The sequence below is a fragment of the Triticum aestivum genome, chromosome 5B, assembly GCF_018294505.1.
Source record: "Triticum aestivum cultivar Chinese Spring chromosome 5B, IWGSC CS RefSeq v2.1, whole genome shotgun sequence".
Classification (NCBI taxonomy): Eukaryota; Viridiplantae; Streptophyta; class Magnoliopsida; order Poales; family Poaceae; genus Triticum; species Triticum aestivum.
In genome coordinates, this window is record NC_057807.1 from 508,503,945 (window position 1) to 508,521,871 (window position 17,927).

Consider the following 17,927-nt stretch of genomic DNA (forward strand, 5'->3'; position numbering starts at 1 on the left):
CACGCCATGGGAGCCAAGGACCAGAGGGGAAATCCTTCTCCCATCTAGGGAGAAGGTCAGGGAAGAAGAATAAGAAGAATGGGGGCCCTCTCCCCCTTGCTTTCGGTGGCGCCGGAACGCTGCCGGGGGCCATCATCATCACCACGATCTTCACCAACACCTCCGCCATCTTCAACAACATCTCCATCACCTTCCCCCGTCTATATTCAGCGGTCCACTCTCCCGCAACCCGCTGTACCCTCTACTTGAACATGGTGCTTTATGCTTCATATTATTATCCAATGTTGTGTTGCCATCCTATGATGTCTGAGTAGATTTTCATTATCCTATCGGTGATTGATGAATTGCTATGATTGGTTTGAGTTGCATGTTTTATTATTGGTGCTGTCCTATGGTGCTCTCCGTGTCGCGCAAGCGTCAGGGATTCCCGCTGTAGGATGTTGCAATATGTTCATGATTCGCTTATAGTGGGTTGCTTGAGTGACAGAAGCATAAATCCGAGTAAGGGGGTTGTGGCGTATGGGATAAAGGGGGCTTGATACTTTTATGCTATGGTTGGGTTTTACCTTAATGATCTTTAGTAGTTGCGGATGCTTGCTAGAGTTCCGATCATAAGTGCATATGATCCAAGAAGAGAAACTATGTTAGCTTATTCCTCTCCCTCAAATAGAATTGCAATAGTGATTACAGGTCTAGTAATGTAGTCAATTGCTTAGGGACAATTTCACAACTCCTACCACCACTTTTCCACACTCGCTATATTTACTTTATTGCATCTTTATCTAGACAGCCCTACTTTTTATTTATGTGCTCTTTATTATCTTGCAAACCTATCCAACAACACCTACAAAGTACTTCTAGTTTCATACTTGTTCTAGGTAAAGCGAACGTCAAGCGTGCGTAGAGTCGTATCAGTGGCCAATAGGACTTGAGAGAGTATTTGTTCTACCTTTAGCTCCTCGTTGGGTTCGACACTCTTACTTGTCGAAAGAGGCTACAACTATCCCGTATACTTGCGGGTTATCAAGACCTTTTTCTGGCGTTGTTGCCGAGGAGTCATAGCGTGGGGTGAATATTCTTGTGTGTGCTTGTTTGCTTTATCACTAAGTAATTTTTATTTGCTGTTCTGAGTTGTTTTCTATCTTTAGTTATGGGTAGGAAACGCAAAATACCAAAAAAATTAGTTGTACCTACTGAACCAATGGTTGAAGAACCACTCAAAATGTATCACACTCCTGAAGCTTTTTACTTGGATCATCTTCGATCCCTTTGTGATCGTGCCGAAACCCCAACTAGCTTAGTTGAGGGAAAATCTTTAGATGAGCATGCTTGTTATGTGCGACACCGTATATCTGAAAAAGGGAAACTTTTACTAGATCAAATTCATCATTTGCAATGCTATGCTTGGAAATTATGTGAAATATATGATACTACTTGGTGTTCTGAAAATCCTAAGAAACACCTTCCCTACCAATGTGAGTTTATTGATAATGGAATCGTATCTTCGTATGCTAAGGGTGTTTATAATTACTATGATGTTCAACAAATTGAATAATTTGTTGCTTTTAAGGGTGCTTATGAAATTGCTTCTTTGATTGAAAAGTATGATGCTACTCTCTACAAATCTGAAAATTTTGCCATACTTGAATATTGTTATGATAATTATGCTTCTAATGCCTATGTTAAACTATATAATGAGAAATTCTCCGTTGTCCAAGAAGAGATTAATATTTTGCAGGAAGCTATGGAAGAAGAAATTGATGAAACTGTGAGCTCATTGGATGAAAAAGATGAGGAGGAGAGCGAAGAACAAAAGGAGGAAGAGCGGATTGATCACCCGTGCCCACCTTCTAATGAGAGTAACTCTTCAACTCATACATTGTTTAATTTCCCTTCATGCTTACCGAAGGATGATTGCTATGATGATTGCTAGTATCCCGTTGATTCTCTTGAAATATCCCTTTTTGATGATGCTTGCTATGCTTGTGGCCAAGATGCCAATATGAATTATGCTTATGGAGATGAACTTGCTATAGTTCCTTATGTTAAACATGAAATTGTTGCTATTGCACCCACGCATGATAGTCCTATTATCTTTTTGAATTCTCCCGACTACACTATATTGGAGAAGTTTGCGCTTAGTAAGGATTATATTGATGGGTTGCCTTTTACCATTGCACATGATGATTTTGATGAATGTAATATGCATGTGCTTGCTGCTCCTACTTGCAATTATTATGAGAGAGGAACTATATATCCACCTCTCTATGTTTCCAATATGATAAAGTTGCAAGAAAATGCTTATACTATGCATTGGCCTTTACTTGTTGTGCATGAATTGTTCTTTTATGACATGCCGATGCATAGGAAGAGAGTTAGACTTCGTCATTGCTTGATTTATGTTACTTTGTGCTCACTACTAAATTACAAATCATTGTTAATTAAAATTGGCTTTGACATACCTTGGGATCCGGGTGGATTCATTACTTGAGCACTAAATGCCTAGCTTAATGGCTTTAAAGAAAGCGCTGCCAGGGAGACAACCCGGAAGTTTTAGAGAGTCATTTATTTCTGTTGTGTGCTTTCATACAGTCTAAAAATAAAAAAATAAAGAGGGAACCCAAAACTTTTCAAAAAGGGAAGTGAAATTAGAGAGACAAGCATTGTTGAAGTGGGAGAGCTCCTTGAACTTTGTTCATGCTCACGGAAACTTTGTGAATCTTAATTACAGAGACTTTTCATCAAAAATAATTTTCCCCTTGTACAATTCCATTGTATTATAAAAATAATGTGCCAAGGTTTGCCTTTAGGATGTTTACAATGCTTGTTGGTTTGTGCGGTGCAGGACAGAAACTTTGGCTGTAGTGCGCGATTTTACATTTTAAACTGGAACGTCAAATGGTTCTGATTCCTTTTGCACTGTCTTGCTGTACAATTTTTTTTCTAATTTTGGTAGAATTTTTGGGGTACCAGAAGTATGGTGAATGTTCAGATTGCTACACACTATTCTGGTTTTTTTTACAGATTCTGTTTTTGATGCATAGTTTGCTTGTTTTGATGAAACTATCAATTTATATCAGTGGATTAAGCCATGAAAAAGCTATATTATAGTAGGCACAATGCAAAAACAAAATATGAATTGGTTTGCAACAATACTTATAGTAGTGATTTGCTTTATTGTACTAACGGATCTTACCGAGTTTTCTGTTGAAGTTTTGTGTGGATGAAGTGTCTAATCGAGGAGGTCTCGATATGAGGAAAAGGTGGAGAGGCAAGAGCTCAAGCTTGGGGATGCTCGAGGCACCCCAAGTAAATATTAAAGGAGACTCAAGCGTCTAAGCTTGGGGATGCCCCGGAAGGCATCCCCTCTTTTTTCAACAAGTATCGGTATGTTTTCGGATTCGTTTCGTTCATGCGATATGTGCAGGTCTTGGAGCGTCTTTTGCATTTAGCTTTCACTTTTCTTTTATGCACCATGCTGGTATGAGATAGTCCTTGGTTGATTTATAGAATGCTCATTGCACTTCACTTAAATCTTTTGAGTATGGCTTTATAGAATGCTTCATGTGCTTCACTTATATCATTTGAAGTCTGGATTGCCTGTTTCTCTTCACATAGAAAACCGCCATTTGTAGAATGCTTTTTCGCTTCACTTATATTTGTTAGAGCGTGGGCATATGTTTTGTAGAAGGAAATAAACTCTCTTGCTTCACTTAGATCTATTTAGAGAGATGACATGAATTGGTCATTCACATGGTTAGTCATAAAATCCTACATAAACTTGTATATCGCTGAATATGATATGTTTGATTCCTTGCAATAGTTTTGCGATATAAAGATGGTGATATTAGATTCATGCTAGTGGGTAGTTGTGGATTGTAGAGACACTTGTGTTAAGGTTTGCAAGTCCCGTAGCATGCACGTATGGTAACCGTTGTGTGACAAATTTGAAGCATGGGGTGTTTCTTTGATTGTCTTCCTTATGAGTGGCGGTCGGGGACGAGCGATGGTCTTTTCCTACCAATCTATCCCCCTAGGGGCATGCATAGTAGTACTTTGCTTCGAGGGCTAATAATCTTTTGCGATAAGTATATGAGTTCTTTATGACTAATGCGAGTCCATGGATTATACGTACTTTTACCTTTCCATCATTGCTAGCCTCTTCGGTACCGTGCATTGTCCTTTCTCACCTCGAGAGTTGGTGCAAACTTTGCCGGTGCATCCAAACTCCGTGATATGATATGCTCTATCACACATAAGCCTCATTATATCTTCCTCAAAACAGCCACCATACCTACCTATCATGGCATTTCCATAGCCATTCCGAGATATATTGCCATGCAACTTCCATCATCATCATATACATGACTTGAGCATTTATTGTCATATTGCTTCGCATGATCGTGAGATAGCTAGCATGATGTTTTCATGGCTTGTCCGTTTTTTGATGTCATTTTTTGATGTCATTGCTACGCTAGATCATTGCACATCCCGGTACACCGCCGGAAGCATTCATATAGAGTCATATCTTTGTTCTAGTATCGAGTTGTAATATTGCGTTGTAAGTAAATAAAAGTGTGATGATCATCATTATAGAGCATTGCCCCATGAAAAAAAAGAAAAAAAGGAAAGGCCAAAGAAGCCTAAATAAAAAAGGGGGCCAAAGAAGCCCACCGAAAAAAAAGAAAAAAAAAAGAAAAGGGGCAATGCTACTATCCTTTTACCACACTTGTGCTTCAGAGTAGCACCATGTTCTTCATATAGAGAGTCTCCTACATTGTCACTTTCATATACTAGTGGGAATTTTCATTATAGAACTTGGCTTGTATATTCCAATGATGGGCTTCCTCAAATGCCCTAGGTGTTCATGAGCAAGCAAGTTGGATGCACACCCACTTAGTTTTCAGTTTGAGCTTTCATACACTTATAGCTCTTAGTGCATCTGTTGCATGGCAATCCCTACTCCTTGCATTGACATCAATTGATGGGCATCTCCATAGCCTGTAGTCGCGTCGATGTGAGACTTTCTCCCTTTTTGTCTTCTCCACATAAACCGCCACCGTCATATTCTATTCCACCTATAGTGCTATATCCATGGCTTGCGCTCATGTATTGCGTGAGGGTTGAAAAAGCTGAAGTGAGTTAAAAAGTATGAACCAATTTCTCGGCTTGTCATCGGGGTTGTGCATGATGGGAGCATTTTGTGTGACGAAAATGAAGCATGGCCAAACTATATGATTTTGTAGGGATAAGCTTGCTTTGGCCTTGTTGTTTTGAAAAGACATGATTGCTTTATTAGTACGCTCGAAGTATTATTGTTTTTATGTCAAATGATAGACTATTTCTTTGAATCACTCGTGTCTTAATATTCATGCCATGATTAGACATATGATCAAGATTATGCTAAGTAGCATTCCACATCAATTTTTTATCATTTACTTACTCGAGGACGAGCAGGAATTAATCTTGGGGATGCCGATACGTCTCCATCGTATCTATAATTTTTGATTGTTCCATGCCAATATTATTCAACTTTCACATACTTTTGGCAACTTTTTATAATATTTTTGGGACTAACATATTGACCCAATGCCTGGTGCCAGTTCCTGTTTGTTGCATGTTTTATGTTTCGCAGAAACCCAATATCAAACGGAATCCAAATGGGAAAAAACGGACAGAGAATATTTTTGGAATATTTGGGATTTTCCGGAGGAAGAATCAACGCGAAACAGTGTTTGAGGTGGCCACGAGACAGGGGGCGCGCCCTCCCCCTGGGCACGCCTGGCACTCTCGTGGGCCACCCATAAGGCGGTTGATGCCCTTATATTGCCGCAAGAAAGCTAATTTTATGAGAAAAATCTGGGAGAAAGATTCACCCCAATCGGAGTTACAGATCTCCGTATATAAAAGAAACGGTGAAGGGGCAGAATCGGGGAACGCAGAAACTGAGAGATAGATCCAATCTCGGAGGGGCTCTCGCCCCTCCCACGCCATGGGAGCCAAGGACCAGAGGGGAAACCCTTCTCCCATCTAGGGAGAAGGTCAAGGAAGAAGAAGAAGAAGGGGGGCCCTCTCCCCCTTGCTTCTGGTGGCGTCGGAACGCTGTCGGGGCCATCATCAACACCTCCGCCATCTTCATCAACATCTCCATCACCTTTCCCCATCTATATTCAGTGGCCCACTCTCCCGCAACCCGCTGTACCCTCTACTTGAACATGGTGCTTTATGCTTCATATTATTATCCAATGATGTGTTGCCATCCTATGATGTCTGAGTAGATTTTCGTTGTCCTATCGGTGATTGATGAATTGCCATAATTGGTTTGAGTTGCATGTTTTATTATTGGTGTTGTCCTATGGTGCTCTCCGTGTCGCGCAAGCGTGAGGGATTCCCGCTGTAGGGTGTTGCAATATGTTCATGATTCGCTTATAGTGGGTTGCTTGAGTGACAGAAGCATAAACCCGAGTAAGGGGGTTGTGGCATATGGGATAAATGGGACTTGATACTTTAATGCTATGGTTTTGTTTTACCTTAATGATCTTTAGTAGTTGCGGATGCTTGCTAGAGTTCCAATCATAAGTGCATATGATCCAAGAAGAGAAACTATGTTAGCTTATGCCTCTCCCTCAAATAGAATTGCAGTAGTGATTACCGGTATAGTAATGTAGTCAATTGCTTAGGGACAATTTCATAACTCCTACCACCACTTTTCCACACTCGCTATATTTACTTTATTGCATCTTTATCTAGATAGCCCCTACTTTTTATTTACGTGCTCTTTATTATCTTGTAAACCTATCCAACAACACCTACAAAGTACTTCTAGTTTCATACTTGTTCTAGGTAAAGCGAACGTCAAGCATGCGTAGAGTCGTATCAGTGGCCGATAGGACTTGAGAGAGTATTTGTTCTACCTTTAGCTCCTCATTGGGTTTGACACTCTTACTTATCGAAAGAGGCTACAACTATCCCGTATACTTGCGGGTTATCAGCCGCAAGAAAGCTATTTTCTGGAAAAAATATCCGGGCAAAGGTTTCAATCCAATCGGAGTTATGGATCTTCGGATATAAAAGAAATGATGCTAGGGCAGAGTCTGAGAGTGCAGAAACAGAGAGAGACAGAGAGATAGATCCAATCTCGGAGAGGCTCTCGCCCCTCCCACGCCATGGGAGCCAAGGACCAGAGGGGAAACCCTTCTCCCATATAGGGAGAAGGTCAAGGAATAAGAAGAAGAAGGGGGGCTCTCTCCCCCTTGCTTCCGGTGGCGCCGGAGCGCTGCCGGGGGCCATCATCATCACCGCGATCTACACAAACACCTCCATCATCTTCACCAACATCTCCATCATCTTCCCCCATCTATATTCATCTGTCCACTCTCCCGCAACCCGTTGTACCCTCTACTTGAACATGGTGCTTTATGCTTCATATTATTATCCAATGATGTGTTGCCATCCTATGATGTCTGAGTAGATTTTCATTGTACTATTGGTGATTGATGAATCGCTATGATTGGTTTGAGTTGCATGTTTTATTATTGGTATTGTCTTATAGTGCTCTCTGTGTCGCGCAAGCGTGAGGGATCCCCGTTGTAGGGTTTGCAATATGTTCATGATTTGCTTATGGTGGGTGGCGTGAGTGACAGAAGCACAGACCCGAGTAAGTAGGTTGTTTGCATATGGGATAAAGGGGACTTGATGCTTTAATGCTATGGTTGGGTTTTACCTTAATGATCTTTAGTAGTTGTGGATGCTTGCTAGAGTTCCAATAATAAGTGCATATGATCCAAGAAGACAAAGTATGTTAGCTTATGCCTCTCCCTCAAATAGAATTGCAATAGTGATTACCGGTCTAGTAACGTATTCAATTGCTTAGGGACAATTCCACAACTCCTACCACCACTTTTCCACACTCTCTATATTTACTTTATTGCTTCTTTATCTAAACAGCCCCTAGTTTATATTTACATGTTCTTTATTTTCTTACAAACCTATCCAACAAAACCTACAAAGTACTTCTAGTTTCATACTTATTCTAGGTAAAGCGAACACTAAGCGTGCGTAGAGTCGTATCAGTGGCAGATAGGACTTGAGAGAATATTTGTTCTACCTTTAGCTCCTCATTGGGTTCCACACTCTTACTTATCGAAAGAGGCTACAACAGATCCCGTATACTTGCGTGTTATCAAGCGGCACCGGAACCACGGAGGTCGAAAAGATTGCGCAGAGTGCGTGATGTGTTGTTGCTAGAAAGTGACGAGCCGGCCACGTATGCAAAAGCGATGGTGAGCCTAGATTCTGAGGCATGGCTGGAGCCATGAGATCCGAGTTAAAGTCCATGGATGAGAATCAAGTCTGGGACTTGGTTGATCCGTCGCCTGGCGTAACGACCATTGGTTGCAAATGGGTCTTTAAGAAGAAAACCGATGTGGATGGAAATGTTCAGATCCACAAAGCTCGGCTTGTCGCTAAGGGTTATGGACAAGTTCAAGGAATTGACTACGACGAGACTTACTCTCCGGTAGCCATGCTGAAGTCGGTGAGGATCGTACTAGCTATAGCTGCATATTTCGATTACGAGATATGGCAGATGGATGTCAAAATGACTTTCCTTCACAGAAATTTAACCAAGGACGTGTATATGATATGGCCCGGGGGTTTTGTCGATCCGAGTAGCACTAGTAAGGTATGCAAGCTCAAGAGATCCATTTATGGGTTGAGTCAAGCATCTCGGAGCTAGAACATTCGTTTTGATGAGGTCGTCACTGGTCTCGGTTTCATCAAAAGCGAAGAGGACGCTTGTTTATACAAGAAGTTAAGTGGGAGCTCGATAGTGTGTTTGATCTTGTATGTGGATGACATACTACTGATCAGAAATGATGTTTCGATGCTAAACTCGGTCAAGGAGTCATTGAATGGCAAGTTTTCAATGAAGGACCTTGGTGAGGCAGACTATATTTTAGGCATTAAGATCTATAGAGATAGATTGAGGAGGCTGCTCGGTTTGAGCCAGAGCACGTACATAGATAAAGTGTTGAAGCGGTTCAACATGAGTGAGGTGAAGAAAGGGTTCTTGCCACTCTCACATGGTATAAGGCTGAGCGAGACTCAGAGTCCTTCGACATCTGATGAGCGAAGCAGGATGAGTAGGATTCCGTATGCCTCGGCAATCGGATCCATCATGTATGCCATGATATGTACAAGGCCTGATGTTGCTTTTGCAATAAGCCTAACAAGTAGATACTAGGGCAACCCAGGTGAGAGTCACTGGGCAGCGGTAAAGACTATTTTGAAGTACCTGAAAAGGACTAAAGAGATGTTCCCAGTTTATGGAGGTGACGAAGAGCTCGTCGTAAGGGGTTACGCCGGTGCTAGTTTCCAAACCGATAGAGATGATTGTCGATCACAGTCCGGATTCGTGTACGTCATGAACGGAGGAGCAGTGATCTGGATGAGTTCCAAGCAAGATACGGTGGCCGATTCTACCATAGAAGGCGAATACATTGCGGCTTGTGAAGCTGCGACGGAAGGTGTTTCGATCCGGCATTTTCTGGATGGTATTTTCTCATCCTCGGTGAAACTATTGGACCTTTATTGTGATAATTCTGGTGCCATCGCACAAGCTAAGGAGCCGAGGAATCACCACAAGGTCAGACACATAGATCGGAAATATCACCTGATACGTAAGATCTTAAAGAATGGTGATGTAGAGTTATGCAAAATTCACACGGATGCAAACGTTTCAGATCCGTTGACTAAGTCGCTTCCACAACCCAAGCATGAGGGGCACACTAGAGCTATGGGCATTCAATGTCTATTTGATTGACTCTAGTGCAAGTGGGAGACTGTTGGAGATATGCCCTAAAGGCAATCATGTATGATGATATTTCCTATGTGTTTATGAATAAAGATAGTTCTTGGACATTATCAATGATGTGTATCAGCAAGTACGTATCTTGTTTGTGGGACTATGCATTGTATAATGACTGTCCTAAAAGGTCCCTAGTCGAAAGGGTTGTGTGGACGCGCAACTAACTAAACTAGCATATGACACGGTCGATGGCTTAGTCTCACTAGCCATGGAGCATTGGATGCTACCCGAATAATATGGACTCGGAAGGATCTGGTCGGATTCGACGTAGTCGAATCCGAGTCGAGATAAGGTCCGAGTCGGACAGACCCAACTATGAGACACAACGATATGTCATTTGTGAGTCTCTAGTACAACATACGTTCTATGTCCTAAGACCTGAGCTGACGCATGTACTCGGGATGGTGACAGACTTGCTTTGGGCCGACCAAACGCTACTCCGTGACTGGTTAGTTACAAAGGTAGGTTTCGGGTCTAGTGGTAACAATCTGTGATCCATCTCCCGTAGCATGTTCTTAGTTGTTCTGCGCGTAGAAAATTTTAATTTGCAGTCGATGCACCCTACCGTAGAACCCAACACCCAACGTCATCTATATTGCATGCAAACATTGGGTCTCACCCAAGTCAAATATGGAGGTCCATCATGGAAGGCATGGAAGTCCTAAAACAAGCACTCATTAAGCGCATAAGCAACGGAGCTTCCACAGATGTATGGATGTAGAATTGGATCCTAGAGACGAGATGATGCGCCCCCATGGCAGCAAGGTGTGGTAACCCCAGAGATGAGCGCCGGACTTCATTAACTCCACGATGGCCACGTGGGATATACAGAGAGTCGAAGAAACTTTTCTGCCCATTGATGTTCCAGCTATCATGGGGATCCCCATATGTACAAGGAATATCAACTATTATTGGGCATGGAATTTTTGAGAGAAACGACTCTTTCTCGGTCTGCTCGGCCTATGGAATGTTGGTGACGACGCGGCAGCGGAGAGAAGCATGGCTAGATGGCACTTCGGGTTCTTTCAATTCGCGTGGGGACGAGAAATCATGGAAGCTATTATGGAACACTCAGGTTCCAGCCAAGATAAGAATGTTCCTATGGCGTTGGACGTAAGGGCACAATTTTCGTCTGGGCTATAAAACTTTTGCATTTTCAAATGATGAAGAATATATTATGATATCAGTTTTTTGTCCTGTAGTGCATACATGCATGTGCATGTGAGGAGAAAGTTGGAGGAACCATTTTTATGCCTTGGTAATTTTAGGCGTAAACAACTTGATAAGTTATATACCACAATCGTGATAATTTACGTAGTCCAGACGTGATAACTTTTGACCCGAAAAAAGGTCATTGAAACATATAAACATGGATCTAGTTTCGAAGGTCTTGTCACGATGAAATTTTTATATAAAAAAAGTTTTTCAATATGACCAACGGGTTTGACCTACAAAATATTTCAAAGTTTCAAAAAAATATTTTGCTGAATCATCTATTTTTTGTGTGTGTTGCGTACATTATGAGTCCCGGTATTCGCTTGTGGGCTAGGAAAGAGACACAATGGCATGCGCTCACTTGGTCAGGCGTGTGATTAGTTGAAAAAATAATCATTCTACATTTCGGATTAAATTCCAAATAGTCGGAAGGTGTAACGGTCCAAAATTATTACCTAAATTTATCGTGCATTAAAATAAATGACAACATGCTGTTAGAAAAAACTTCATGCAACTTTTAAAAAATATTGATAATGTTCATGACACTTAAACAATGTTTATACAATGTAAACAAAAGGTTTGAGTAATTAAAAAAAGTTTCGTACCATTTGAAAAAAATTATGTGACATTTTTATGAAAATGTTCACACGTTTCAAAAATTACGTTTGTGACATTTTTAGAAAATGTTTATACAATGTTTCACATAGTTGAAAAAATGCTTCCTATCAGTTAAAAAATGGTCAACGTGTATTTGAAAAACTGTTCAAGGCGTATTCAGAAAAAAATATCAAAAACATATATTTAAAAATATTAATCATGTATTTGAAAATGTTAAAAGTGTAAGATAATGTTCTTAATGTATACACAAACATATAATGTGTATGAAAAAAAAGAAATAAAATTTTATATTTTAAAAACTGTTAATCATGTATTTGGAAAACTTTAAACATGTAAAAAAATGTTCCTGGTGTATAAAAAATATACAGTGTGTATAAAAAAAATGTACAATATTCCTAATGTACACAATGTTCCTTATGCAGACCCTTGGCCTTCTGGCGCTTGGACACTGTGCTCTCCTCGGCAGCCTCGTCGAGGTCCTTCATTAGGTTCTTATAGTAGCTAGGCGATGCTTTATTGTTCATCACTTGCTTCAACTTGGACTTAGCACCTCCTCGGCCTGGAAGAGCTTATTCCAGCGGTCTCCCAGGTAGGCTTGCTCCTCCCGAAGCCTGTGTTTCTCGTTTGCTATCTTGTTTGCCGTACGGACCAACCTTAGCCTCAGTGCGTCTTGGTTGGGGCTGTTAAGTGACTCATTGAGGTTGAGGTTGTTGTTTAGCTCATCGGCATTTTCGTCGAAATTAGCCTTATTGCCGTTGTTATTATTATTGTTCATGTTGTCGTCACCGTTGCCACCTCCGACATCGTTTTTTTTTTTTTTGCCTCCACCGTTGTTGCATGTGGTGTCTACCATGTAGATGTCGTATGTGGAAGTTGTTGTCCACTTGCCCGTAAGCATGGCGGCAGTCGGTAGGCTGGCGGAGGATCCATTAACTTCCTCATCCGTGTATTCAACCTCACTCTAGCCGTTTGCGAGGACCTCGATTAACTTTTCAATGTTAGCAACAAGGTGGGTCGCGGATGGGTCGAATAATCCGACCTTTCCGGGTGACTCCCAGATCTGACATAGGAGTGACCCCTAATGCGGGACACCACCAACTAGTCGGTGACCTATGGCGGTACTATACTGCGTATGGATGTCTTTGGGCATGGGCCCATAGTTGGGCTTCTCCATGGGCCTACATGGTGGGGATTACCTCGTTAACGTGTCATGTGGACCCACACACCATGCACCACGTTTGGTATTTTCAGAAAAAAATCTCCGCCGCACACCTGTCTCCTACCTTATCTTCTCCTTTTCACCTCGTCGCTGATGTATGCGATGCTTGTTGCCGCCATCGCACTTCTCATGGTGCCGCCCCATAGGTGAACCAGACAAGGCTGTTGGTAGTGCCTTAGGTGGATCTTGTCACTGCAACGCTGGGCTACGCGTGCTGCAAGCATGGTTTTAAATAGCGGGCTGGTAGCGGATTGGGGTCCACGCAGCGGAATGCGGATAGCGGCAATATTGCGGGCGCTATGTTCGTGTAGCGGATTTCTAAATGCACTAGATTATTGTGTATATTTCTATATCATTAAAAAAAGTAATGACAATTAATCTGAAGAGTAGCGGACGCTATTGCGCTAGCGCTATTGTGGATGCAATAGTGGATGCTATCTCCACTATTTGAAACTATGCCTGCAAGGTGACATCTTCCCCCCGGCCATGGCTTACCCCCTCCGCAATGCAAGGTCGACCGCGTGCGTACCCACCCTGCTCCAAGCCGCGGTGACGCAATGCGACGTTCGGAACTTGGGTCCATGGATCCGCGTCGGCAGGAGCCCGATGACGGGGCGGTGGATGCTGGGACAATTAGGTGCCCGGCGAAAAGGACCGTCTAGGGGGTGCATCATGGCGGGCTTCGATGCTCGCAACAACGTCCGTCGGGGTTGGCAACATCGTTGGTGTTGTGCTCGTTGGGATGAAACATCCTTCGCTCAATGTCGCGTACGCTACACTCGTCAGTGTCCTGTTGCAACGAGGTTTGCAGCATGATCGTATTGGGACGAGGTTCGCAACATGGTCGCACTGCGACGAGGTTTGCAACGTGAGTGGTGTTGCAATGAGGTATAGACAGAGGACAGGGACGATCGTACAGCGGGCATCACATCCATCGAACGACTCACGAGCTGGCCAATCTTTTCTCATGGTCAGCCGACCGATGCGTAGCGCCGTCCAACAAATGATTCGCCTATCACTGAGACGCGAACAGTAAACTCGAAACGACGTGTCGAGCAGTGGAGCCGTACGGTTGTTAGCGGTAGAAGAAGGGTGTCAAAGGCTTGTACGCATGAACTATCGCGGGTGCAGACAAAGTTGCAGATCCCAGCCATGACGCAAACTAATTGAACCGAAACGAAATTACCTTCCACCTCAACGTGTCATCCGTCCATCCATCCACCGTTCCACTTAACCAAGTGACTCTGAATCGGCCAGGTCGAATCGATCCCTCGCGAGAAAGTTCCCGACCCAGTTTACCCAGAGCGGCACGCCAACCCCGACAGCAACCGTTACCAACGCACACACTTTCAGTTCCAGAGCAGAGAAATAGAACAGTTGCCAAACTCGCAACGACTCTAGAGCCCAGAGCCGTCCCGACACCTCCCGATCGTGACACGAACGAGACGCCCAGCGTGTAATCAGTATATTCACACACGTTTATTCCACTACGTACACAAACCCGGTCCAGTTCTTTCAACTTCCAAGTGCGAACATCGTACAAGTGAACCAGTGAAATGCTCCTACTACCCAAACATGATCTCCATCGATCTTAGTTGTATTGTACACCCAAATGATTTCTTTGCTCGTATCGTACGACGCCTGAAAATAAACAAATCTATTTACAAGCCAGGATTAACCTAGATCGCCACACCCATGGCGTTACATTTACCTGACTAACCTAAGAGTGCACTACGGCTGAGCTAGTAATTAATTATCAAGCTACTATCAATTAAAGAATAGCGCAGCGCATGCATGCAATGGTGGTCTCTTGCCGCCACCGCATATGCGCTGCGTTGCATCCGTCTACGTATGTACCTTCGCGAGCTGAACGATTCGATCGGCTAATCTGCGCCCGGCTTCACTGCGGCGGCGCCTGGCCGGCGTCGGCGGCCATTTCGATCTCGTGCGGCCAGGGGATGAGGCATTCGGGCGGGAAGCAGCAGTCGCACTGCCCGGGGCACCGCCGCGGCCGCTGGCCCGATCCCATCGCCTTCTCGTCCGCGGCCGTCGCCGTTGGCGGCACGGCCGCGTCGGCGTTCTCGTCGTCGTAGGGCGCGGCGGCGTCGCGGAGCGGGCCCCAGCACTCGACGCGGTTGAAGTTTGGGTTGTTGGAGTGGAAGTAGACCCACACCGTGGCCTCCTCCAGCTCCGGGTGCTGGCTGAACAGGCTGCCGTCGCCGTGCACGAACGCCTTCAGAACCTGCCCAAACCAAAGGCAGAGTCAGAAGATGTGTCCTATACATGCACCGTGCCAAAAGAACAAGCAGCTGTTACTTCACTGTCCAGTGACAGCAGATTTTGCAGATAATATTGGAACTTCTACAATTACCACTTTATAAATCGCTGCACATTTAATCTTTATCTGGAACTTTTGCTAAGCCATCAATCAGCTTGAGGTCACAGTAGTATGATTAACTCAGGAGATTCTGTCCAAAATTTAGCCTTCCCAAGGCAGACAAGAGTGCGAAGCAAAAGATGACCTAGTTCAAAGCCCACAGCTAGCACATGTTGAAACTGTACGAGGCCAAAATAATGGTGACACGGACATAAAGACAGTGTGTGTTGATCACGCTATGGAGAATCATGATGCTGAAGAAAATTGGCCATCGAGTTCGTGGTCCAAAATTCTCGCAAACTAAAGGAAATTCGTGGTCCAAGTCTACTACGCGGAACATCGTGTGTGGATGCGCGGGTGCCCACGTAGCGCCGGTGTGACGATCGAGGGACGTGCGATGGGACGTACCACGGGGAGCTCCTTGCGGAAGATGTAGTAGCGAAGCGGCGCGATGAGGTCGAGCAGGAAGTGGCCGCCGGAGATGTGGCAGTGGACGTGCAGCGACATGGCGCCCTGCACCTTCTTCCATTCGGCCACCACCTCGTCCCGCTGCAGGCGGTTGTACCAGCCCTGCAGCTGCGCGGCGTGGATGGTGTGCGACACCGCCAGCGTCAGCCGCGCCGTCACGTCGCTGTGGGTGAGCGTGTAGGTCCGGGGCAGCTTGCCCGGGTGCTTCTCCTCGTCCATCCCCACGAACAGCACCTTGAGCTTGGACGCCTCGAAGATGGCCGGGCCGAACAGCCGCGCCCTCTGCAACCACGCAAGGATAAAAACAGAGCATCCGATCCGATGCGTTCGTCAGTTGATCGAGTCACCGGCGGCAGGTAGAGGAGACGGCAGGTGGATGTGATTCTTCTTACCGGCACGACGTGTCGCCTCCGGCGGCCGAGCACGAGCACCTTCCCGGGGCCCGCGCCGGCGAGCCGCGTGCGCCGCTGCTGCTGCAGCTGCTTGAGGTGCGAGATGGGGAGCAGGGACATGGTGGAGGCGGTGGCCATGTCTGCTAGTCTAGCTCCACTAGTACCAGTGAGGGCCTTCCGCTCTTGCTTTCACCTCGGAGGCAGAGACAGAAGTGGGAGCTGAAGCAGGGGCCAAGAAAGGAAGCCTATGGAGCCTATGAAGCAGGATCGGCAGCCGGGGTCGCAGGCTAGTTAACCAACCGGCGGGGAGCGAGCAAGAAGCAGCACGTTGTAGCTTGCACGCCTCGCTCAACCGGAACAAGAGATCGATCGGCGACCAGGTTCAGCCGAGTGGAATCGCGTGTGCTTGCGGCACAGACAGGGGGGAGCTCAATAGATTCGTCGTTTGTTCCCCAAGTGGCACTGCTCGTCGGTCAGCTCAGGCTAGGGAGTTATAGGGGGGCGGTTAGGGTAGGGCAGGGGTCAAGGAAGGAGGAGGGTGGTGGTGGTGGTGGTGGAGTGAGGGTTCGGGAAACGTCGCGGTTGTGTGCGGGGCGAGGAAAGCTCCGTCGCGGGGCGGGGCGGACCGGACGAACGAGGGAAACGCGGGCAAGTGATCGGTGGCGTGCCGGGGACTGCCTGCGAGTGGGGAGAAACTCCGGTGATTTGGGATTGGCACGTCGCCGTGCTGGCAGGTGGCGTCTCTCCAATGGTGGGAGCGAGGCTTGACCGTGCTTTAGCTCTACACACACGTGCCATGCCCTACGTGGCTGCTGGTCCCACTTGTCATCCGCACGTACTCCCGTATTGTTGTAGCGTACGTATACCTGTGCACAGGGTCCAATTTTCTTTCGGGACAGCCTAAGACTAGCCACAGTGGAAGTAACTTCATCAGTAACATCGAGTCCAACTCAGCAAAATTGCTTATGTGGCAATGAGTTGATGAGAAGACAGATAGTTAGGCTGGTCACAATGGGCAAGAACATAAGCTAGTAACTTCACACTTTCCTAGACTATGTTACTACCTCCATAGTGGGTAGGAACATCTATGTAGTGTCATGCAATGATGTATTTATTAGGTTATAGACTCATTGTTTCTTGGAGTGTGTGATGTTCCGGTAACTTAGCTAGTTACCACAAACACCTCTCTCTTCATTAAATACGTGCCACATAAGCAAAGTTGTATTGGAGTGTGTGATGTTACTCCTAAGTTCCTCCCCACTGTGACCAGCCTTATAGTAACTTAGCTAGTTACTGTAACATCACATGTCCCAATGCAATATGAGTCTATAACCTAATAAATGAAGATTTGCATGTTACCACATTTATGTTACTACCCACTATAAATGTAGTAACATAGTTTAGGGATACGTCTATGTTACTAGTGTATGTTACTCATCATTATGGCTAGTCTAACCCCATTTTGTCCACCAAAATATGCTCAGTTGTGCTCGTAAATACACCAGTGGTGTTTGAACTTGCCATGGATGTGCATTTTAGTGCCTGAACTTGCAAAATACATTGAACTGGTTTCATAATTTGGCATGGACGTGCATATACGGTTCAAATGGTGTTTGTATACGTCCGTGAAGCTGAGGAGGCGGGCCAGCATGCCATGGGGCCCGCTGTCAGTGACAAGGGTGTGTGGCCTGGTATTTTGGAAAAAAAAAACCTGAAATTATTTTCTTACCATAAGGCCCTTAGGGAGAAACCGACAAATTATAAAATAAA

The 17,927-nt window shown here is 44.8% G+C and overlaps 1 protein-coding gene across 1 annotated transcript; it reads right to left on the minus strand.

Moving 5' to 3' along the window:
* Positions 1–14,352: 14,352 nt before the first annotated feature.
* Positions 14,353–16,755, minus strand: LOC123112817 (protein STAY-GREEN, chloroplastic). The gene is made up of 3 exons (XM_044533918.1): positions 16,158–16,755; positions 15,706–16,047; positions 14,353–15,162 (listed from the first exon to the last, which is right to left on the minus strand). Exons 1-3 carry the CDS (start codon positions 16,293–16,295, stop codon positions 14,821–14,823), a joined length of 822 nt encoding a protein of 273 aa, XP_044389853.1. The 5' UTR covers positions 16,296–16,755; the 3' UTR covers positions 14,353–14,820.
* Between the last annotated feature and the right edge of the window lie 1,172 nt (positions 16,756–17,927).